At 38.0% G+C, this 25,597-nt stretch overlaps 1 protein-coding gene across 3 annotated transcripts in view; it reads left to right on the top strand.

The window, feature by feature from the left end:
- Nucleotides 1-25,102, top strand: part of FAM161A (FAM161 centrosomal protein A) — a 45,207-nt gene extending 20,105 nt beyond the window's left edge. For 2 of the 3 annotated variants that reach the window (XM_028516230.2, XM_036028022.1), the window contains 2 exons: nt 2,896-3,050; nt 3,531-4,951. In XM_028516230.2, the coding sequence (XP_028372031.1) occupies nt 2,896-3,050; nt 3,531-3,669 (294 nt within the window). In that variant the 3' untranslated portion in view covers nt 3,670-4,951. Of the gene's footprint in view, nt 1-2,895; nt 3,051-3,530; nt 4,952-25,055 lie in introns of those variants that run through there. The other variant, XR_004903680.1, reaches the window with a different exon arrangement.
- The last annotated feature ends 495 nt before the right edge of the window (nt 25,103-25,597 follow it).

Raw genomic sequence — 25,597 nt, 5'->3', positions numbered from 1 at the left:
CAGGGCTATGCTCAACCCTCTGAGCTACACCAGCCAGGGCCCCAGCTAGTTACCTTTAAAGGTGGTGGTCAGATCTTTATATTCCCAGCACTTAGCACCTAGGATAACATCTGGTATAGGGGAGACATCAATAAACATTTTTTGAACCAAAACTGAACTGTTGTGATCAAATTAGCCAGATAATGAACTGTCACTTACTTTCTGGTACTAGCCTAGGCTGACAGTGCTACCCTTACACATTAGTGATGAGCCTCAGCATTAACAAGCAGTTTTGCCATGCTATGAACTACTGTTTCTAAGCTCCGGAGAAAATGTGGCAAAATAAGAGGTGCGAGTGAAATTAAACCCATAAAGAAATTTTAAATAGATAAGTTTTATAGCTGATATTTCTTCTACCACCTTTGGCCCTCACATATGCTATTCCCTTTGCCCAAAATGCTTTTCCTTTATACCCCCTTATGCCTGAGGGCTTGTCAAGAAAATAAGTTTTATGTAATTATTAAATAAAGGAAAGATTTACTATAAACTAAACTTACAGTTATAAAAAAGTAAGTATTTTTTCCCTTCAATTTAAAGTGCTGATAGGAGACAAGCTTTTATCACTTGTTTTGGTTTCCTGAAGAAACAGCTTTTTTTTTTTTTTAACAGTGTTTGATAGTAAAATAAATAATTGTTGAGTTATTTTAACTGTTCCTTTTATCTCATAGTCTTTATAATTCTTTTGCATGGTGAAATGCAAGGGGGAAATATTTGTTCCAATTAGGAACAATTACACACTATTCACCTTGATGTAAAATATTAAAAGGCAATTAATTCTGTGTACTGAACCACTGGCAGTGACCACCATTGCTTTGGTTTTGTTAACAGGAATCAATACATTTTTCTTGCATTCTATTTTGCTGCAACTACTGGTGCTAATTAAGAACTGTTATGTAATAAATTCACTAAAACTTCATGCATTACCCATTTGTAAGTCTTCATTGTGGCCTCGCTGCTGCGGAGTTACTGCCTAACAGAGTAAGCCTGCGATCCAGCACGGAGCAACCGTGCTGTCCTGTTTCTTGGAAATTACAGGGTTTGTTAACTGAGTAGGTGTTAAATCAGATTTTAAACCAAATTCAGGTGAAGGTTTACCAGCACTAACTTTGATTAGTATTTTAATCTTTTATATTTAATTAGCTTAAATCAGAATATACTATTCTTAATGCATTCAGAGTTAAGTTGGGAGTTTCTTTATTCTGCTTCATAGTCTTTGGGGCATAGTTCTCATCTTACTTTGCCATTCCTTCCAGTTCCCTCAAGGCTTGTCTGTTGGCATTCATAGCATCTGGATACTTTTTCACTTTCTTTTCTAAAAAGTGTTGTTATTCACAGTGGATGCATTTCAGCAGCAGTTAAAAGTGCTTGGGTTTTGTTTCTTTTTTTTAGTTTTCCACAGTGTCTGAAAATGCACTGCTGATAGTTTTACCCATTGTAATCAGTCTTTGCTCTTTTCATTTTTCTCATGGAACACTAGACTCCATGGTCCCTCATTACACTGGAGTCCCTGGACTGGGCACATGTCTGACACCTGCATTGCTGAAGTTAGGCTTTAGGCTACCTTCAAACTCCAGGATGACCACTACCACTTAGATAAAAGCAGCACAGTGCTTGACCCAGGAAAGGATCAAGAGACTTGGTTTTACCACTTACCATTCTTGTGACCTTAAACCACTTAACCTCAGTGGGGTTGGCAGGAGCATCTTGGTTTCCTTATTTGTTAAATTTGGGGGTAAGACTGGCTGTTCTCCCATACCCTTTCCAGTATGGGATGCCACTGGAACTGGGCCATTCCTAGGCACTTTGCTTTAGTTGGAGGTCCAGATGGCAATTCTTGGCCCTATACTAGTTCATATCTACCCATAGCTAAAAGTGGACTAAAGCCAAGGCACTAGTGTGACCCCCAATCATCTTGTGGCTCTGTAAAGCCTGTGGCCTCAGGAACCGTGACAACTCCTGACTGACTTCAGACATGAGAGGGTCATCATAACTTCCACAGGTCCCAAAGCCAGGAAGTAACATTCTAGAGATGTGAACCCAGTTCTAAAGTCATGTTCTTTTTGTTGTAACCATTGCTTCCTTCACAGGGTAAAGATAACAACACTGATGATTTTATTATCTTTGATGGAGTAGAGATATTACTTATAAAAAGCAGAAATTACAGTAGGCACATAAAATAAAAGAACTTTCTGACAACTATCACGTGAACTTATTTTCTTACTGATTTTTCCAGATATCCATAAGCCATTATAAAAGTGTATAAAAACAGGTATAGTGTAAAAAATAACTGTAGATTAAAACTCATGTGGCCACCAGCCAAGTTAACAAATAGCATTGCTACCACCCCAGGCCTGTGTGCCTCCCCCTCTCCCCATTCTAACTTTTGAGGCATTTCCTTGTTTTTCTTTGCAATTTTACCGCCTATGATCTATCCCTAAACAATATGGTTTAGTTTTACCTGTTTGGGTTTTTGTGGGGTTTTTGTAAATGAATACACACATTCTTTTGTATTTCGCTACTTTTGCTCAGTACTGTTTGTGAGATCCATCCATGTTATGGTGAGTTCATTCATTTTCATTGCTTTATTTTACTCTATTGTATGAATAGACTGCAATTTATTTATCCATTCTACTGTTGATAGGTATTTGAGTTGTTACAAACAGTACTATTCTGGACATTTTTATATTTGTCTCCCAGGTCACATGTGGGAATTTCTCTGGGTATGTACATAGGAGCTGGTCAGAGGGTATGCATATTTTCAACGAACTGATTATTGAATTTAATTTTAACCCATACATTTTTAATGGAAATTTGAAGTCTTTTGTTCTCATCTAAAAAGGTTTGTCTTTTCTATAGAAAAATGCAAGAATGGCAGCAGAAAAGCATTATTCTAACACCCTAAAAGCACTAGGAATATCTGATGAATTTGTTTCAAAGAAAGGCCAAAGTGGAAAAATATTTGAGCCCTTCAGCAATCAAGAGATGAAAAGTTTCACTGAAGATAAAGAAAGGTAACATACATAAGATGTCTGAATGGTGTACATAGACCTCTGCAAAAATTTATACCTGCAGGAAAGCAAAAATTCTGTTCTATAATATTAATATTTTAGAAGGTTTTTATTACCTAATGAAATACTTGTAATCTGTTGTAATGCATACTGATATTTTAATATGTTTGACACATTCAAAATATTACTCAGTGATGAAATACCTGTTTTTAAGGCACAATAATTTAAGCTTCTGACTGGAATAAATAATGAAAATAATAAGCTTTCAAATGAAGTTTAAAGAGTCAACCAAGTTTTGAAATAAATTAGTTCTCAGAGAAATACTTACTTTCTCAATTGGTACTTTTATAGAGTTTTCTTGATAAATTGGAGCCCATACACTTGAGGAAGACTGACTTCACAATGACCTACATTGAAAAGGGTTTATTTACCTTTAAACCAAATCATTTTTCCTTTGAAAGATTGATAAATTTCTTCCTCTAGCTTTAATGAAGAAGAAAATGTAGAAGAAAGAGAGGATGGGGAAGAAAATTATTTTACTGAAACCAACAGCCAGGATTCTTGCATGGAAAAAGATGAAGCCAGTGAAGAGAGTGGAGAAAAGAAATCTGTTGAAGAATAAAACAATCGGCAGGGCCTCCTCTCTGTGCCTGTGCTGTGGTTTGCAGCACCCAGTGTTGGCAGCCTTGCTTGTGTCAGGAACATGGATGGGACCTCCTCTGATGTGTGCAGGGCTCTTGAGCCAAGTCCAAATCCAGCTGATTGGTCATTTGGGCAGAGTAAGGCTTTGCCTATTCAGTTTTTAAAATTGCTACATGTGGTCGGTTTGCAACTTTGAGGTTACTTGTATTTTTAAAAAATGTTTGAGAATCACAGCTGTCACAAACAGATTAGTTATAAAAATATACATCATGTCATTTTTTGCTAGAAAAAATGGCTTAGCACTGAGAGCAGAGAGGAAGTATGGGTCTTTAGTGATGTTTGAAAAAATTTTTCTGGAAAGTGTGAATCAAATATTTGAAAATTACACTATTTGCCCATTCCTTTTCTCTACAACACATCTCAAAAAATTAATCCTCAAATTTATTTTACTAGTTAAGTTTCTTATCTGGGCCATTTTTAAAAAGTAATAAAATATAGAAAAAATAGATATTACTTGCAAATTTACATTTACTTCTGCGCTGAATAGTTTACTATTAAATTATCTACACTAATTTTTTATCTTTAGTTTTATTCCAAATTATTTTTGATATAGAAATTATTAGAAAAGTTTTTATACTCGTTTTTTAAACTGTGTATTATGACAGATGAAAATAATTATAGCATCTGAATCATAATTTTAATGAATATCAACCCTGTTTTAAATGTGATGAAATTGTGCATAATAACTTGTCCATGGCAAATTGCCAAAGTAACCCACTTACTTCTTTACTACTAGACCCAGTGGTGTTCACCTTTTTACATATTATTGCAGACATATTTTGTCTTTCTGTGTATGATGTTAATTTGATTTTATGAATCTATTTTTTTGCTCTTTAAGCAAATTTTCTGTTATAAGATTTCAAATGAGTCATAAAGATGTGACAGGGTGAGACATTTTATGAAAACAATCAACTTCCTTTAAAGAGCATGAACTAATAAAGGTGTATATAATAGCATTGTTTCCCAACTGGGAGTCTGTGCTTTAAATGAAGAAATAAAGTGATGTTTCCAATCAGGGGCAAATGTTTACTTGTAATTCCTTTACTATAGTTGGTGTTAAACCATTTGTCACTATCCTTAGATTGTAAACTCCTTGAGAGTTGGCACCACTTTAAAATTCATCTTTGTATTCCTTTAATATTTTGCCTAGGACTGTGTATGTGGGACGTGCTTAATAAAGGTTTGGATGAGCAGATAGATGATTGTTTTTAAATTATAATTACTTCATAATGAGTACACATGGAATTAAAAACATTTCCTTTCACCCTGGCTGTGTACCTCGTACCTCAGTGGTATGAGCACGGGCCTGTGAACTAAAGGGTCATTGGTTCAGCTCCCAGTCAGGGCATATGCCTGGGTTGGGGGCCAGGTTCCCACTAGGGGGTGTGCAAGAGGCAACCACACATTGATGTTTCCCTCCCTCCTTCCTTTCTCCTTCCCTTTCCCTCTCTCTTAAAAAAAAAATTCATTTCCAATGTATTGAGAACTTGTGAAACACAATCCACAGATTGTAATTTTAACTTCAAAGCAAGACCTGCTTTGAAGGATTTGCTCCTTATTCTTCCCCTTCTCAGTGTTTTGGGGGTAGTTGTAGGACTTGCTTTTAGGAGCAATCTTCAGTTTTCTTTTCTTTAAAAATAGGAATAGTATCTATCTAGGATAGCTGTAGGAAGGATTAGGTGTCTAGAAAACCCCTTTGCAAACTAAGTTTTTCTGACAGTGTCAGAGGACAGAATATTCCTGCAGAACTTTTAACTTTAAACACGTTTATTAAAATGAGATACAAAGTGATTTGAATATTATTTTGTTAGAAATAATGTGTGAACCACTTTTTGAAGACAGCAATTGATAAACACAGAGCGAAACTTGGAAGACACTGGCAGTTTCAAATAATCAATGCAAAATCACTTTTTTTTTTAGAAAGCCATCAAGTTGACAACTGAAAGATTTCTTTAGTGTATATGACATTATACAGTAAGGGGAGATAAAAATTGAAAAGAATAACAAAATGTGGTATATAACTGCCAAAAGCAAAGAATAATATGCATGCATATCTCTAACTCTGAAAATGTGGTAATGCAAAAAAATGGTAATAGAATTTGCCTCTGGGAGTAGGCAGTGGAAGACTTAGCCTTTTGTTTTGTTTTTTTCTCTTTCAACGTGTATATTGAAGTAAAATACAAATGAGGTTTTAGCCTTGTTTGGAAGCTACTTTCTACTCATGGATTTATAGTATCATGATAGCAAGAAAAGGGAAAAACAGTTATATCTTTTCTTGATACTAAAAAAAAAAATACCCATTTTATATATTTTATTTGAATCAGGATCCAAACATTGCATTTGGTTAATAAATCTCTTAAGTTTCTTTTTAATACGTCTTTTTGTTCCCTGCAATATTGTTATTCAAGAGACTGATCTATTGTCCTGTGTATCCCACTCTGAATTTTGTCATTTAATGTGTGTCCCCCTGTTCTCTCTGTTTCCTGTAGATTAGCAGTTAGATCTAGGCCTGATCAGATTGAAATATGATGTTTGTAGCAAGAATACTTCATAGATCATGGTGTGCATTTCCATTAGGAAGTATATGATGTTTAATGATCTTTTGTGCGGTTATCTACCATTGATGATCATTGCTACAATTCCTTATGCCAATATCTATCCACTCATTTTAGAACTTGCCAAAGACCCCAAAGCCTTAGATATTACAAAAAGGAAAAAATGGGGAGTAGGGGAATTAAATAGAAGTGGTGAAAAGGTACAACTTCCAGCCCTGGCCAGATAGTTCAGTTGGTTGGAGCATTGCCCTATGCACCAAAAGGTTGCATGTTCGATTCCTGGTCAGGGCATATACCTCCACTGCAGATTCTGTCTCCAGTTGGGGTACACAGAGGAGGCAGCCAACTGATGTTTCTATCTCACATCAATGTTTTGCTCAATTGCTTGCTCTCTTCTCTGCAAAAAACAAACAAACAAAAAACCTCACTAAAAACATGTCCTTGGGTAAGGATTTTTAAAAAGCTAAATATGTAACAAAAAATACTTAATACTTCATATGCTATCTTTTTTTTTCTCATTCTAATTTCTTTCCTTATTCTTTATTTTCCTCAAGTTGGGGCTCTAAGAGTTAAATTTCAAGTACTAACTTGCTTTGCTTAATTTTAGTCCTCTGGGCTTTTGTTACCTCATTAGCTTGAGTGCTTTTGGGAGGGTGGTTTAATAATGCTCTCTGGGGAGAAAGAACACACCACTGTCATTTTGTACAACTTACAAAAGAATGTGAAAATCATCTTAGAGATTTTTTAAAAAGATTTATTTATTTTTAGAGAGAGGGGAAGGGTGGGAGAAAGAGATGGCGAGAAACATCATTGTGTGGTTGCCTCTTGCATGCCCTGTACGGGGGACCTGGCTCACAACCCAGGCATGTGCCGTAGACTGGGAATCGAACCGGAAACCCTTTGGTTCACAGGCTGGCACTCAATCCACTGAGCCACACCAGCCAGGGTGAGATTAATTTTTTTAAGAAAAAATTTTACTGAATTTATTGGGGTGATATTGGTTAATAAAATTATATAGGTTTCAGGTGTACAATTCTATAAAATATCATCTGTATATTGTACTTTGTATTCACCACCCAAAGTTAAGTCTCCTCTGTCACCATTTTTCCCCCTTAATCCTCTTCTCCCTTCTCCTAACCCCATTTCCCTCTGGTAGTCAATGTACTGCTGTTTGTGTCTACAAGGTGGTTTTCTTTTGCTTTTTTTTTTTTTTGCTTAATCCCTGCACCATTTTTACCCAGCCCCCAAACCCCTCTCCCCTCTAACAACTGTCAGTCTGTTCTCTGTAGCTTTGAGTCTGTTTCTATTTTTTTTAGTTTTTTAAAAATTTTATTTTATTTTAATCATTGAATTAGTTTCTATTTTGTTTGTTAGCTTATTTTGTTCATTAGATTCCACATATGAGTGAAATCATATAATAGTTGTCTTTCTCTGACTGGCTTATCTCACTTGCATAATATTCTCCAGGTCCAAACATGCTGTCACAAAAGGTATGATTTTCTTTTTTATGACCAAGTAGTATTCCATCATGTAAATGTACCACAGCTTTTTAAAGTATTTTTATTGATTATGCTATTATAGTTCTCCCAATTTTTCCCCCTCTATTCCCCCTCCAACCTGTCCCCGCAACTCTCCAGCATTCCTCTCCCCCTTAGTTCATGTCCATGGGTTGTACATGTAAGTTCTTTGAGTCCTCTGTTTCCCATACCATTGTTTATCTTTCCCCATCTATTTTATACCTACTAATTATGCTTCTTTTTCCCTGTACCTTTTCTCCCCTATTCCTTCCTTCCCCCTCTCCACTGAACTCCCTCTGTGTGATGTCCATTTCTCTGATTCTGTTCCTGTTCTGGTGGTTTGCTTAGTTTTTGTTTTCATTGTTTTCTTTTCTTTTAGGTTCATTTGTTAATAGTTGTGAGTTTGTTGTCATTTTACTGTTCATATTTTTTATCTTCTTTTTCTTAGATAAGTCCCTTTAATGTTTCATACAATAAGGGCTTGGTATGATGAACTCTTTTAACTTGACCTTATCTGGGAAGCACTTTATCTGCCCTTCCATTCTAAATGAATTGCTGGACAGAGTAATCTTGGGTGTAGGTCCTTGCCTTTCATGACTTTGAATACTATTTTCCAGCCCCTTCTTGCCTGCAAGGTTTCTTTTGATAAATCAGCTGATAGCCTTACAGGCACTCCTTTGTAGGTAACTCCTTTCCTCTAGCTTCTTTTAGGATTCTCTCTTTATATTTAATCTTGGGTAACTTAATGATGATTTGCCTTGGTGTGTTCCTCTTTGGGTCCAACTTCTTTGGGACTCTCTGGGCTTCCTGGACTTCTTGGAAGTCTATTTCCTTTGCCAGATTGGGAAAGGAAATTATTCCTTCATTATTTGTTCAAGTAAGTTTTTAGTGTCTTGCTGTTGTTGTTCTCCTGGCATCCCTATAATTCGGATATTGGAACGTTTCAGGTTGTCCCAGAGGTTTGTAAGACTCTTTTCACTTTTTTGAATTCTTGTTTCTTCATTTTGTTCTGGATGGATGTTTATTTTTTCCTTTTTTTCCAAATCATTGCTTTGAATCCTGGTTTCCTTCTTGTCATTGTTGGCTCCCTGAATATTTTGCTTCATTTCATTTTGGGTATCTTTCATTTTTCAACCAAGTTCAATCAGTTCTGTGAGCATTTTGATTACCAGGGCTTGGTGCACCTGGTAAGTTGTAAGGGGCAGGGCCTTAGATATTCACCCAGGCAGAGCATCCCTCTTTGCTGCGCTGCCTGTCTGGGAGGGGCCAGAGAAGGAACAGTGCAGCTCACCTGCTCATTTCTAGTGCACTTTCCAACAGACTCTCGTGTCAGACTGGAAGTATCTCCCACTGCGACAACCCCAGCTGAAGCCCACAATCAGCTCTGAGTCTCAGTTTTCCCCTTAAATCAGTCCCTCCCATGCAGCCCCACCCCTCAGCCAGTTTTTCTGAGTTGGCCCAAATGGTCAGCCTTACTGGTCTGGTGGTTATGGTTGATTTTTTCTTTAATTCCTTGGTTGTCAGAGTTCCATGCAGTTTGATTTGCTGGCAGTTTTGGTTGTTTATTAATTTTAGATTGGTTGTTATCCTCCTTTTGGTTGTGCAAGGAAGTGGAGGGTTTCTACCTATACCTCTTTCTTGGCCAGAACTCTCAAGTATATCTGTACCACAGTTTTTTTTTTTATCCATTCATTTATTGATGGAACACTTGGGCTGCTTTCTCACCTTGGCTGTTGTAATGCTGAAATGAACATAGGGGTGCATATATTCTTTCAAATTAGTGTTTTGGGTTTCTTTGGGTATATTCTCAGAAGCGGAATTGCTGGGTCATAAGGCAGTTCCATTTTTAATTTTTTGAGGTAACTCCATACTGCCTTCCACAGCAGCTGCACCAATCTGCGTTCCCACCAGCAGTGCACTAGGGTTCCTTTTTCTCCACATCCTCACCAGCACTTGTTGATTTACTGATGACAACCATTCTGATAGGTGTGAAGTGATATCTCATAGTTTTAATGTGCTTTTCTCTGATGATTAGTGACTTTGAGCATCTTTTTACATGTCTATTGGCCATCTATATGTCCTCTTTAGAGCAGTGTCTATTCAGGTCCGTTGCTCATTTTTAAAAAAAATGACTTTCTTTAAAAAAGAAAAAATATTTATTTTTAAAGAAAGGGTGAGAGAGAGGGAGAAAAACATCAGTGTGTGGTTGCCTCTCATGTGCCCACAGCTGGGGACCTGGCCCTAAACCCAGGCGGTGACTGGGAATGGAACCTACAACCCTTTGGTTTGCAGACCAGTGCACAGTCCACTGAGCTACACCAACCAGGGCCCTTTGCCCATTTTTAAATTGTTTTTTGGTGTTGAGTTGTATAAGTACTCTATAAATTAATCCCTTTTCAGATGTATCACTGGTGAAGATATTCTTTCCTTGCTGAGGGAGACATATCAGAAAAGAATAGTCTATGAAAAATGTCCAAGATTTTACTGCCTATGCCTTCTGTATTTTATATTGTTTCAAGTAAAAAATTTAAGTCTTTAAAATATTTTGAGTTTATTCATGTGTATGGTATAAGAAGATGGTCTAGTTTCATTTTTTTTTGCACATATCTGTTCAATTTTCCCAGCACCATTTATTGAATAGACTGTCTTTACCCCATTTCATGTTCTTGCCTCCTTTGTCAAATATTAATTAACCATAAAGGCGTGGGTTTACTTCTGAGCTCTCTATTATGTTTCATTGATTTATATGTCTGTTTTTATACCAGTACCATGCTATTTTGATTACTATGGCCTTGTAGTATAGTTTGGTATCAGGTAGCATGATTCCTCCAACTTTGTTCTTTTTTCTCAAGATTGCTGGGGTTATTTGTAGTTGAAATTTGATTCTTTCAAAGATTTGGAAGGCAAATTGCTTTCAAATGAGGCCAGGTAGCTCAGTTTGTTAGAGCGTTGTCCCAATATGCCAAGGTTGTAGTTTTGATATCTTGTCAGGGCACATACAGTAATCAACCAACAAATGCATAACTAAGTGGAACAACAAATCAATCTTTCTCTCTCTCCCCCCACCACTCTCAAAATCAAGAAATAAAAAATTTAAAAATCCTATAAAGCTTTTAAGTGAAAAATATATATACATGATTTAAAATTTTCAATATGAATTACTCATAAAATCTTCTTTCCCTAGATTTACTTTAAATAAAATCTGAGAATTAGTATTAAAATTTCAAGACCATTAGTCTTTTATTTGATTTTAAGGCACGGTTAATTTTCTCATTCCCCAGATATTTAAAATGAACAGCCCTGGCCGGGTGGCTCAGTTGGTTGGAGTATTGTCCTGTGCACCAAAATGTTGTGGGTTTGATTCCCAGCCAGGGCACTTACCTAAGTTCAGGTTCAATCCCTGGTTGGGTGCATACAGGAGGCAAGTGATTGGGAAGCAGCTGATCAATGTTTCTCTCACATTGATGTTTTTCTCTCCCTCCCTCCTTTCCTCTCTGTCTAAAATAAGTGAACATATCCTGAAGTGAAGATTTAAAACAAAAATTTAGTCCTGACTGTGTGGCTCCATTGGTTGGGTATCCTCCCACAAAGTGAAAGGTCACCAGTTCAATTCCCAGTCAAGGTACATGCCTTGGTTGCATGTTCCATCCCCAATCAGGGTGTGTACAAGAGGCAACTGATCAACGTTTGATGTTTCTTTCTCACATCTCTCTTCCCTTTTCTCTAAAATAAATAAATAAAATCTTAAAAGAAAATAAAACAAAAACCTTAAGAGATATGGCACCAGCCTGTCAACTCCATGGCTCTGCAGGGGGAGGACTCAGAAAAGGGACAATGGCCTCTGCTCACCCCTATGCCAGATGCTTCAATCTCTCCCAGTATGTTACTGATGGTTTTCAAGCTGCCTCCCCAGCACCAGAACTCAGAGGGAGTGAGTCTGAGTAGATAGTGTTCCTGAGAGCACATCCCCCCAAATTCCTGTATTCAGATCTCCTTCTCATCAGAGTTTTTTTGTTGTTTTGTTTTTTTTAAGATTCTGGCCTGCAACATACTGAGTGGCATTACTCACTAGAACTCAGAGCTCTGTGCAAAGTTCAAGCATTACTAATTCTTCCTGGATGAACTGGGATTATAAAAAGTTCCTAGGAGGCAATTGTTAATAGTATGATAAAAGGAGGTTATTAGAAGGGTGAAAGGAAGTACAACAAATGGCAGAACAGGAGTTAAGCTACTACTGTTCATTCTTGACAGGTGAGCTGAGTTAAATTATTTCTTTGGGCCTACCCCCAAGCTTTTCTTGGGAAAAGGACAGGAACTATTTATTCAAAAGTTACACAGGTCCAGATAATGGCAGAATGTTGCTGTTAAATCCCACAGTCTCTAGAAAACACCCATAAATGCCTCCCCTTGCCAAACCAAGCCAGTCAGGGGTACCATATCTCAGGAAAAGAAAACAGAAGTCTATAGCTTGGCTAGGCTCCTGTTCTTAATCCAAAACCATGTGACACTTCTTGTGGTGGGCCAGTGGGAATCCTGCATTCTTTGAAACCATGTGGCCAAGACCCTGCACTACTGCTACATGGTTAAGAGACTTTCCTTGCTCAGCCTCACTGTCAAGAACCCTGCAGGGCTGCTACATCTTGCTTTTCTGCTTCTTTCTAAGCTTCATGGTCAAGAGAGCCCCCTGTCTGCTCCCAAACCACATGGCTAAGCCTGTTGTTTTGTTTCTTAATTTAAAGTGTATTACATTCCTAGTACTACTGCATTAGTCTAAGTCTCTTATTAACATTTTTGAGAGAGTCTGCAGAATGTATTCCAGTAATTTTTTAAAGATTTTATTTATTTGTTTGTTTGTTTTTAGAGAAGGGAGAGAAACATTGATGTGCGATAGATACATGAATAGGTTGCCTCTTGCACACCCCCAACTGGGGACCTGGCCTGCAACCCTGGCCTGCGTGTGCCCTGACTGGGAATTGAACCAGAGACCTTTCCATTCACAGGCCAGCACTCAATCCACTGGGCCACTCCAGCCAGTGTGAATTCCAGTAATTTTTGAAGTCATGTTCTTTAATAGTTCTTCAATATTTCTTATTCAATCTTAATTCTTCCCCACAGAGAAGAATTAATGTTTCCTTTGAGCTTCTATACTAAGTCCTAAGAAATTCTGGAGTTCCATAAATATTAGATTTATAATTAGCATCCTTAAGGGATATATTATGCCAGTGTGGCAGACACTGCAAGTGGTTTGCCAAATTACTTTTACTTACAAAATCTAATTCTATTCTGGGTACAGAGCACCCAGTTAAAATATTGACCGCACAGCCTCTCTTTTGGTTATAAGCTCTACATAATATAGTTCTGGCCAATTCTCAATTTTATAAACAGTGGCTTGGTGGGGATTCTGGGAACATGCCCATTGCCCTTCTCCTCTTCCTGCCTAACTCATGCACATAATGCTTGACAGTGGAGAAGCCATCTTGCCAGCATAACAACCAAAGAAGCATCCTAAGGGTAGAGAACCAGGGAGCTAGGAGGAACCTGGACCCTTGATGACTTTTGAGCAGCTGCAGCTCAAAAGTCAGCTTGGTGGACTGGGCTGCCCACCTTTCAACTCTTGTGAAAAGCAAATACCTATTTGATAAAGCTCTTGTAGTTGGGTTTCTGTTTTACATGTATTCAGATGCAGGGTCTGACTGACACATTTAGCATTTCCATTTTTTTCATTCTTTAACACTGAAAAGGAGCCCAAATATAGGACCTTTACTATACAAAATCCTCCCCTGCCTAACCTACTGAGTACATTCATTCTACTATGACATATGTTTCTGTGAAAATAGCTGATATGCAACTAACATATAGGGGAATGAGGACAGTATAACATGGAAGCTCCATTGGATTGTATGCTACTTTTCATAGCATGTTAATGTTTTGAAGCAACATATGAACATCTTAAGGGAAAAAACTGAAAATCCCTTAGAAATGCCTTCCTTTAGTGCAAGTAGTAGTGATTTAGTGGCTTCAAGAACCACCAGTCTCTCCCCAATGTTAAACTATCTGGCAAAAAGTGATTGAAAGGCAGCTGAAGAAGCTGGACATATACGTGATTCATTTAATTCCAGGAAACTTTTTTCCTCTAGTGAAGGTTCTTTCTAATTCCTTTTATATCTGCATCTCAAAGGAGGCAGTGTGAGCTTTAGAGATTGGTACTGCAAAAACTGACAGGTGTTGATCAAATGTGCTAATATTTTTATAAGCGTTATTATTGTTTTTGTTAGTGTTGTGATTGCAACATTGCATCAAATTTTAGCAGTCTACACCAGGTCCATTTTTCTCCTAAGTCCAGTTGACTTTAGAGCACAATTTTATAAAATTTAATTTTTGAAAAAGGAATGCATATATCCACTGAAGCAGAAATGTCAGATTCTTAGAAACAGATATTAGCTGTCATCAGGACTGCCATTAATAGTCCGGGTAGATCACAAAACCATCTCATTAGAACTTTTAATAAATGAACTGCATAATGGAAATAATATGATGATGTCAATAGTCTACCCACAGAAAAAAGTCTATATAGTAGTGTTTCCTATATAAAGAAAGTGAGTTTTACACCTTTGCAAATAACCAAATGTCCTATTTACAATGACTTTTGGAAACAAATTACCCCATAGAGCAAACCTTTTCTAGTTCCTATCTCCCTAGTCTCTAAACAAAGCAACCAAGCGTGGGCTGAACAGAATCTTTCATTCACCTGTTATCTGTCATGATGAACAACACTGTTCATTTAAAGACAATACCACTAATAGCCTAAGTCTAAGCTCCACTCTCACTGGCACAGACAACCTAAACTCACCATCCATCCATCCATAAAACTAAGTAACTCGCTAAAAAAATTAGATCCTTGAGGAAGGAAAAGGATATGTGAAACCTCCCTTTTTCTTTTTTTTCAATGTTTTTTTTAGCTTTGAAGTATAGTTGATGTACAATATTGTATTAGTTCCAGGTGTACAACCCAGTGATTAGTCATTTATAGAACTTATGAAGTGATCACCCCAATAAATCTTGCACCCATCTGATGCCGTACATAGTTATTACAGTATTATTGTATCTGACAACCCCATGACTATTCTGTAACTATCAGTTTGTACTTATCAATCCCTTCCCCTTTTTCACCCATTCTCCCAACCCCTTTCCCATCTGGCAGCTATCAAAATGTTCTCTGTATCTATGAGTCTCTTTCTGGTTTGCTTATTCATTTATTTTGTCTTTTATACTCCACATATAAATGAAATCATATGGCATTTTCTCTGACTTACTTCACTCAGCATGATATTCTCTAAGTCCATCAATATTGTGGACGGCAAGATTTCTTTTTTCTAATGGCTGAGTTATATTCCCTTGTATATATGCACCCCTTCTTTAACCATTCATCTGTTAATGGACACTTAGATTGCTTCCATTTCTTGGATACCATAAATAATGCTGTGATGAACGTATGGGTACATATGTCTTTTCAATTTAGGGTTTTGGGTTTCTTCAAATAAACACCCAGAAGTAGAATTACTGGGTGTTCCTTTCTGTTGTTACAGGCTTTGTATTTATTTTTTTTATTTTAATTTTATTTTAAAGTATATTTTATTATGTTACTACAGTTGTCCCAATTTTTCCCTTTTGCCTGGTACCCCCATTCCGTCTGGCAACATCCCCCTTAGTTCATGTCCATGGGTTGTGCATATGTTCTTTGGCTTCTCCATTTCCTAAACTACTCTTAACATACCCCTCTCTATTTTGTACGTACCAATTAAGCTTTTTAATTCCTGTACTTTTTCCTCCATACTCCCCCTTCCACCTCCCAGCTGATAACCCTCCCAATGATCTCCATATCTATGATTCTCTTCCTGTTCTGGTTGCTTGCTTAGTTTGCTTTTTTCTTTCTTTTTTTTATAGATCCAGTTGTTGATAGTTGTGAATTTTAATGTTCATAGTTTTGATCTTCTTTTTATTAAATAAGTCCTTTAACATTTCATGTAATAATGGCTTAGTGATAATGAACTCCTTTAGCTTTACCTTATCTGGGAAGCACTTTATCTGCCCTTCCATTCTAAATGATAGCTTTGCTGGATAGAGTAATCTAGGTTGTAGGGTCCTTACTTTTCATCACTTTGAATACTTCTTGCTAGTCCCTTTAAGCCTGCAAAGTTTCTTTTGAGAAATTAGCTGATAGTCTTATGGGCACTCCTTTGTAGGCAACTCTGATTTTCTCTTGCCGCTTTTAAGATTCTCTCTTTAAGATTTGGCACTTTAATGATGTGCCAAATGTGTGTCTTGGTGTGGTCCTCTTTGGGTCCAACTTGTTTGGGACTCTCTGTGCTTCCTGGACTTGTATGTCTGTTTCTTTTGCCAGAGTGGGAAAGTTCCTCATTATTTTTTCAAATAAGTTTTTGGTTTCTTGCTCTTCCTCTTCTCCTGGCATCCCTGTGATTCAGATGTTGGCACATTTGGAGATGTCTCTGAGTCTTCTTATACTACTATCATTTTTTTGAATTCTGTTTCTTCTTTCTGTTCTGGTTAAATGTTTATTTCCTCCTTATGTTCCAAATCATTGATCTGAACCCTGGCTTTTTTCCCTTAACTACTGGTTCCCTGTAGAGTTCTTTGAGCGTCCTGATCACCATTGTTTTGAATTCTGCATCTAATAGGTTGGCTATCTCCATTTCATGTAATTCTCTTTTTTTACTGTTCTTTCATTTGGGCCATATTTCTTTGTCTTCTCAATTTGGCAGCCTCCCTGTATTTGTTTCTGTGTATTAGGTAGAGCTGCTTTGACTCCCTGTAAAAGGCACCTGTAAATTGTGTGAGGCAGAGTCTTAGGTAATCACCAGTGTGGGGCAGCCCACTTCGCTGCTTTGTGTCTCTCTGTGTGGGGAAGGAATTGGAGAGGGGATTGTGCCACTGCTATGCTTGTGGGGGTTTGCCCCACACTCGCTGTTTCCAGTTATTTCACCTACTCCCTGTATGCAATTGGTGCCCTTCCATCTGTTGCCCTGGTGTTGAACCCAGAGTAGGTGGGTTTGTGTACATTTTAAAACCATGCAGGCCCTTTAAGTGAAGTTTCCTGAAAATCTGGCTGTTTGTTCTGCTGCCCCAACCTCCACTGTCTTTTATAGCCAGAAGTAATAAGAATTTATCTTCCCAGCACTGGAACCCAGGGCTGTGTGGTCTGGCTTGGGACTGGGATTTGCTCACTCCCAAGGTATCCTTCCTGAATTTATCTACCACATGTGAATGTGGGACTGCCTGTGCCCATTCCACTGCCAATACCACCTCTCCATGCCACACAGCATCTCCACTCCTCCTACCTGTCTGGATGATTTTGGCTTCTATAAATCCTTGGCTGTCAGACTTCCATACCGTTCAATTTTCTGAAAGTTCCAGGTGTTTTTTGTTTTGAGACTTAGTTGTAATTCTTTTTGTGGTTGTGCGAGGTGGTGAAGTGTGGCTACCTATGCCTCTACCTTGACTTTTGTTTTAAAGTCAAGGTGCAAGTCCTGGCTGGCACAGCTCAGTGGATTGAGCACGGGCTGCAAACCAAAGTGTCGCAGATTCAATTCCCAGTCAGGGTACATGCGTGGGTTGCAGGGCATGACCCCCAGCAACCGCACATTGATGTTTCTCTCTCTCTTTCTCCCTCCCTTCCCTCTCTAAAAATAAATAAAATCTTAAAAAAAATAAAGTCAAGGTGCTGTCTTGCTTTTGCTTTAAAGTCTATTTTGTCTGGTATAAATATTGTTACCCCAGATTTTTTTAAATTTCCATTTTCATGAAATAACTTTTTCCATTCCTATACTGTCAGTCTATGTGTTCTTTAGAGCCTTTTATAGACAGAGTATGTAAGGGTCTTGTTTAGTTATCCATTCAGCCACTGCATGTCTTTTGATTGGAGCATTTAATTCATTTGCATTTAAAGTAATTATTGATAGATATGCATTTACTATCATTTTATTATTCATATTTTTATCTTTCTCCTTCCTCTTCTCCTCCCTGCCCCCTCCCCCTTTCTCCTCTTTTTCTTCTTTTTCTCCTCCTCCTCCTTTTCCTTCTTCTTAAAGAAGACCATATAACATTTCTTGTAATATTGGTTTGGTAATGATGAACTCCTTTAGCAATTTTTTGTCTGGGAAGCTCTTTTCTGGCCTTCAATTCTTTTTTTTTTTTAATTTTAATCATTGTTCAAGTACAGTTTTCTCCCTTTTACTCCCATTCCAGCCCACCCACCCAACCCTCCCCACTTCCCTCTCATTACCACCCTCCCCCTAGCTTTTGTCCATGTGTCCTTTAAATTTGTTCCTGTAAACCCTTCCCATTCTCCCCTGAAATTCCCTCTTCTCTCCCCTCTGGTCACTGTCAGTCTGTCCCCTATTTCAGTGACTTTGGTTATATTTTGCTTGTTTCTTTGTTTTGTTGTTTAGGTTCCTGTTAAAGGTAAGATCATGTGGTATTTGTCTTTCACTGCCTGGCTTGTTTTGCTTAGCATAATGCTTTCCAGCTCCATCCATGCTGTTGCAAAGGGTAGGAGCTCCTTCTTTCTTTCTGCTGCATAGAATTCCATTGTGTAAATGTACCATAGTTTTTTGATCCATTCAAATACTGATGGGCATCTAGGTTACTTCCAGCACCTAGCTATTGTAAATTGTGCTGCTATGAACATCGGGGTGCAAAGGTTCTTTTGTATTGGTGTTTTAGTGTTCTTAGGATATAGTCCCAGCAGTGGAATTGCTGGGTCAAAAGGCAGATCCATTTTTAGTTTTCTGAGGAAGTTCCATACTGCTTTCCATAGTGGTTGTACCAGTCTGCAGTCCCACCAACAGTGCACTAGGGTCCCCTTTTCTCCACAACCTCTCCAACAGTTGTTGCTTTGTTTATGATGGCCATTCTGACTGGTGTGAAGTGGTATCTCATTGTGGTTTTAATTTGCATCTCTCTGATAGTTAGTGATATTGAACATTGTTTCATGTTTCTTTGGATCTTCTGTATGCCCTCCTTGGAGAAGTGTCTGTTCAAGTCCTTCAATTCTAAATGATAGATTTGAAAGGCAGAGTAATCTCAGTTGTAGGTTCTTGCTTTTCATCACTTTGAATATTTTATTCTAGTCCCTTCTGGCCTGCAAAAGTGTCTGTTGAGAAATCAGCTGACATTCACTTGGGAGCTCCCTTGAAGGTAACTTAACTGTTTTTCTCTTGCTGCTTTAAAGATTCTCTTGTTGTCTCCAATTTTTGGCATTTTAATTATGATGTGTTTTGGCCTGGGCCTCTTTGGGTTCATATTGTTTGGGACTCTCTGTGTTTCCTGGATTTATATATTTCCTTCACCAGGTTAAGGAAGTTCTTTGTCATTATTTTTTCTAATGAGTTTTCAATTCCTTGCTCTCTCTCTTCTCCTCTGGCACCAATGATGCAAATATTGGTATGCTTTAAGTTGCCCCAGCTGCCCTTTAAGCTATCCTCATTTTTTAAAAATTTTTTCCTTTTTACTCATCTAATTGGGTGTTTTTTGCTTCCTTATCTTCCAAATTTCTGATTTTATCCTCTGCTTCATCTGCTCCACTGTTGATTCCCTGTAATGTATTTTGCATTTCAGTTAGTATATTCTTCATTTCTGACTGGTTCTTTTCAATGTATTCCATCTCTATTTTTATGTTTCCTGTCTCTTTGTTGAAACTCTCACTAAGTTCATCTACTCTTCCCCTAAGTTCATCGAGCATCCTTATAACCAGTGTTCTGACCTCTGCATCATAGATTTATCATTAATAGGCATTATATATTTATTTGCTTATTTATTGTCTCTCCTCCATTAGAATGTAAGCACAAGTTCAGAGACATCATTTTGTTCACTACTTTATCTTGGGGTCTAGAAGAATGGCTAGCACATATGATTGAAAACTATTTACTGAGTATCTGCTATGTGCCAGGCACTGTTCTGGATGCTAAATATTTATGTGTATAGTTGTGAATGAAACAAAATCTCTGCCTAATGGAGCTTATATTCTAGTGACACATAGTGTTTAATAAATATTAATCAACTGAATCTGCAAGATTATAATAAAAATCCACTAAAATATTGTGCCCCATAAACTCATTATAGTGGATGTTAGTAAAACCCTAGTTATAGTAGTTTCCTGTGGCTCTGTAACAAATTACCACAAACTGGATGGATTAAAACAATAAAAACTTAATTTTTTTGCAGTTCTGGTGGCCAGAAGTACAAAATCAGTATCACTGGGCCAAAATCAAGATGCCAGAACAGGACTTGCTCCCTTGGAGGATTAAGGGGAGAATCCATTCCTTGCATCTTCCAGCTTCTGGTGGCTGCTAGCATTTCTTGCTTGCAGTTGGCTGACATCACGTCAGTCACTGCCTCCGTCTTCACATCACCTTCTCTTCTATGTCTGTCAAATTTCTGTCTGCCTCTTTCTCATAGGGATGCATGTGATAGCATTTAGGGCCCTCTGGACAATCCAGGATAATCTCTTTCTGAAAAGTAATATGAAAAAAATCACGTCTGCAGAGACCTTTTTTCCAAATAAGGAAACAGTTACATGTTCCAAGGATTAGACCTGATATCCTTGGGGACCATCATTCAGCCTACACTTATGTTGTTGTAGTTGAAGGGAAGTTTCAACTTGGGCACTACCAGGAGGTATCTTTCCTTTCAGATTTTGTCCTTTCCCCTCCTTGCAATATATGTTTATTTCTGAAAAACAAAGACAATGACTTTACTTTCATATATAATAGAATTATATTTTCCAAAGAAATCAGTGAAGTAACATTTGTGACGCATTCATAAAGGTATTTGATTGTCTTCCAACAATAATTAAGTTAATATTCAGTAAAGGTGGCAAAACAATATGTGAGAACAAATTGTTTTATATCTTTTACCAAGAGATCCCATCATGATTTGCAGACAGAATATAAAATCCCTACCGTTCATCACTTAGAGTCATTATCTGCACATCACAAAACTAGGCTGTGACCTCAGGGTCCTTGCCAAATGCCACAAGCAGAGTAATGTGCTTCATCATAGCTAAAGCTGAAGCTCCAAAGCCTTTGGTGTGTTAGGAACCCCTGCAATGAAGGGACAAATAGGCATCATTAACAATAAGGTCATTTTAACACTATTAAGGCTTTCTGAAATTTGGTATAGAAACCCAGAATTTAAATTTGCCCTGCTTTTTGCTCTTAAAAAGAAAAAAGTACCCTGTGCTTTATGCAAATCAGGTATTCTCACATCTTTAGTGCAAAAGAATATCCTTTATTTAGAATTTATTTCAATATAGTCTAATCAGTGTGTACAATCACACCTATTTTTCATAATAGTAGTTTACTCTTGTAAAAAATCTCACTATTAAGTAATACATTCTTCCATTGAGAAATTCAGGTCTAAGAAAAGAAAAATATGAATGACTCTTATGAATGTTATTTCACTTATAATGGATTCAGGGGAACATTTTAATGTTATTTCTTGCATTATTATAAAAAATAAAATTGTGAAAGCTGTCAGAAAACCTAGGTTTTTTTAAAGATTTTTATTTATTTATTTTTAGAGAGGGAAGGGAAAAAGAGAGAGAAGCATCAATGTGTGGTTGCTAGGGGTCATGGCCTGCAGCCTAGGCATGTGCCCTGACTGGAAATCGAACCTGCAATGCCTGGTTCGCAGCCTGCGCTCAATCCACTGAACTATGCCAGCCAGGGCAGAAAACCTAGTTTTTAAAGAAAGAAATTTTTATTCTGATTTAGTCTATAAAATTGACAGCATACATACTTTTTCTTGAAAATTAAAAATGTGTTTCAAATACACTATTTGTTTATTCTTGCAACATTTATTGAACACCTATTATACTCCAGGTATAGTACTGGGCACCGGATGATATGAAAGTAAACAAGACCCAGTCCCTGCCCTCAGGAAGCCTGCAGTATAAAGGGGATGGTGATAAGGACATGATTTCTTACAAATAGTGTGATGATGCTCTGCAGGGACTGGCAGAGGGAATGAAGGTACAGAAGAGCCTCACCAGCCTCCAGGACTCCAGGCACCCCTTGTGAAAGGAAGCTGAAGCCTAAAGAATCAGTAAAAGTCAGCTGCTCAGAGACTGCTATGTGTATGTGTATGTGTGAAGTCCCAAAAGTGAAAGAATAGTGCTTTGGAAATAGAGGTGCTTTCAAATGGCAAGAATGGAGAGTAACAGGAAAGGTTTAAAAAAAAAAAAAAGGCATATCCTGTCCAGGTGGCTAAGTTGTTTGGAGCATCATTTTGTACACCAAATGTTGCGGGTTTGATCCCTGGTCAGGGCACATACCTACGTTGCAGGGCCCATCCTTGGTCAGGACACTTATGGGAGGCAACCAATTGATGTTTCTCTTTCCAGTCAGTCAGTTGATCAATATTTCTCTCTCTCTCTCTTCCCCACTCCCTCTTTCTCTCCTCCTTCCTCTCTCCATAAAATCAATAAACATACCCTTGGGTGAGGATTTTTTAGAAGTTTAAAAGAAGATGACTGCCCTGCTCCTGAATGTCCCCCTATCCAAGAATCTGGACTTTAAAAACTATTAATAAGATTTTAAAGAAAGCCAATGGCATGCTCAGATCTGTATTTTATAATGGTCATTCTAGCTCCCGTGAGAGAATGGATTGGACATTGGCAAGACTGGAGGCAGTGACCTGCCAGGAGGATGGGGTAAGAGAGGTCCAGGGGACAGTGTAGTACCTGAACTGAAGCTCAGTGAGGAAGCTGACAGATTGAAAAATAATTTCTTCAAGTAACATTAAGACAAAAAATAAACAAATACTTTCATGGGGCTATGAAATATTTTAGTGGTCTATGGTTTTCAAATCTTTCTTATAAATCTAATGTTATTTCTACAAAACCAGGCTTGAAAATAACTTTCCATAATTTTTATTCCTCAGGTTATATAACATTAGCCTAAGTAAGCAAACCTAACACGTCCACAGAATATAGAAATATATCCAAGCTACTCTGTTCCCAGAGGGGTAGATATTGAAGCAGTCAATATTATCACCACAGACACCTCTCTTGGCTCTAACAGCCAGTAGATAAATTCACCTGTTGTTATCCAAGCTCAGAACCAGTAGGTGAACTAACCTGTTGCCTCAGCTCACGGTGTTACCCACTGATGTTGCCCACTCCTACACTTCCCATCCCCTGGGATGAAGAGGTGGATTCAGGTGGTAGGATACAACTCAGGAATGGAAACGTCAGAGAGCCAGTTTTGAACATCCTTGTTGACGGAGTCCACACAGGCTACTTGGAATCAGGGTGTCTGGGTTTACATGTCAACTGTCAGGAGTTATCTGAGGGGACCAGGTGCCTGTATCTGGACGCCTTGGGTGTCCACGGGAAGCTGTAGTCCCTCCTAGAGAGAGGGAGAAAGCCACCAGTGTCATGGGAAGCCGAATTTGGAAGAAATAGGGAGGTTGTTGGCCACAGCCAACACACTGCATCCTGAGTTCCCAACACACATATTCCTCTGCCTTCCACTGAGGCAATAAGGAAAACCTTTTTTGAGGAGATAGGATTTCCATGGCTGAGAAGGGGTAACCTGTTTATTAACTTGAATGAAAAGTATTCAACTGCATTTCTTCTCTTCTCCAGCAGGTGGCAATAAGTAACCCAAAGAGAACTATTCTAGCCAAAGCCAGAAGGGCACTGTTTAAAATTCTTAAAATGCCAACTTTTAAAATATTTAAATTTTGTTTAAATGACATAAAATGGAAAGCCTACAAAAGGTTCTAAGAATTGCAAACTATTATGGCAGAAACAAGCATCTTAAAATTTCAATAAAACCAGAATCCTATAATTTATACAAAAAATGTATATATAAAGAATGATGCTACTGATGAGTTCCAGGTAACCCCAGCAGTTACTCATTGTCTGAACAATGAACTAGCTGTGGCCAACAACCTCCCTATTTCTTCCAAATTCGGCTTCCCATGGCACTGGTGGCTTTCTCCCTCTCTCTAGGAGGGACTACAGCTTCCCGTGGACACCCAAGGCGTCCAGATACAGGCACCTGGTCCCCTCAGATAACTCCTGACAGTTGACATGTAAACCCAGACACCCTGATTCCAAGTAGCCTGTGTGGATTCCGTCAACAAGGATGTTCAAAACTTTGGTCTTGAAGAAGAGAAAGCAAAAGGGGAGAGGATGTCCCTTCACCGGGATGCTCACTTATGACATGAATGGAGCACCCTGCCCCCACTGTGTCCTCTGTGCCTTCTTAGCATGTTTCCTAGTAAAGCCTGTTCCTTTGTCTATAACGCTGTGAATTTTTCTGACCTCTCTTGCATATGCTTTAAGTTGCTTTCTAGATGATGATCATTTCTTGTTCTTTCCATGGTCTCACAATTGTATCTCTCAGGGAATCATCAATATAGAGTGTGAGACAGCAGTCATTCCAGTTAGAAGATGAGAAATAAAACCATGATGTGTTCTAGTGGAATGCCTTTAAAGTGCTTAAAAACATTGTTAGGATTTGGTACGAGACTTAAGAAATCTATAATTTTCATATCTCTGTTCTTACTTAGGTACTACTGGTTTAAATGATTTATAAAATTTTCCCTGACGTTTTCTGCCTCACGTGTCTATAGGAGTATTCAGTTTGCTGAACACCTCCTTTTCTGTGGATTTTTTGGAGGTACTGGGGCTGAGATCAACTGGAGGAAAGGAAGTTCTCCATTGTGACATCCACTTGTAGTCTTTCATTCTTCAAAATAAGTGTAAAAAGACCTTATCAATCATACAACACTAACTGTCATGACTTCACAGCTCCTTGTGATGTTTGTTATAAACAAATCTTTTTATCTTTGGCCTACCCAACTAATGACTGAAAAACAAAGAGAGAATACCTCTGTAAGGTTAAATTATGGAAATCCCTATTGCACTGACATGCAAAAATGATTATTCTCCTGAATGTAATAAAGTTATTGTGTTTGTAGGGCTTGAGGGTTCAAACTTACTTTTTCATTACATCATGTGACTAAATTCCATAAGTCTAAGTCATTGCTGATTATCTTAACATGTAAAATTATACAAAATCCTTACTTTTTTTACTTTCCAAAACCCATCATACAATAAGTTAATTGATTACTTTTTAAGACAAGAAATTAGACATTTAGGGCAATTATGAAAAACCCCAAAGTTGAATAAAGATAGTCTACATAAGTCCTGGCTGGCGTAGCTCAGTGGATTGAGCGCGGGCTGGGAACCAAAGTGTCCCAGGTTCGATTCCCAGCCAGGGTACATTCCTGAGTTGCAGGCCATAACCCCCAGCAACCGCACATTGATGTTTCTCTCTCTCTCTCTCTCTCTCTCTCCCCCCCCCTCCCCCTCCCTCCCTCCCTTCCCTCTCTAAAAAATAAATAAATAAATAAAAACCTTTTTAAAAATAAATAAATAAATAAATAAAATCTATTAAAAAATAAATAAAAAAACAGCTTAAAAAAAAAGATAGTCGACTTCCGGCAAGATGGAGGAATAGGTGGACGCACTGTACCTCCTCGTACAACCAAGATTAGAAAACCAATAATTTACAACAATAATTTACTATCAGAATAACACCCAGATCCGGCAGAGGATTTATCTGAATGGAAGTCGGGCAGCCAAGAAGTTGAAGTAGACGCGTTCATCTGGACTGGTAGGAGAAGACGAGCTGGCGGGCGTGGGGCTGGCTCGGGTCGGCGGCGCGCGGAGGTCGGGGGAATGTTT

Source organism: Phyllostomus discolor, chromosome 6, assembly GCF_004126475.2.
Source record: "Phyllostomus discolor isolate MPI-MPIP mPhyDis1 chromosome 6, mPhyDis1.pri.v3, whole genome shotgun sequence".
Taxonomy (NCBI): Eukaryota; Metazoa; Chordata; class Mammalia; order Chiroptera; family Phyllostomidae; genus Phyllostomus; species Phyllostomus discolor.
This window is presented reverse-complemented; position numbering and strand designations above follow the sequence as displayed.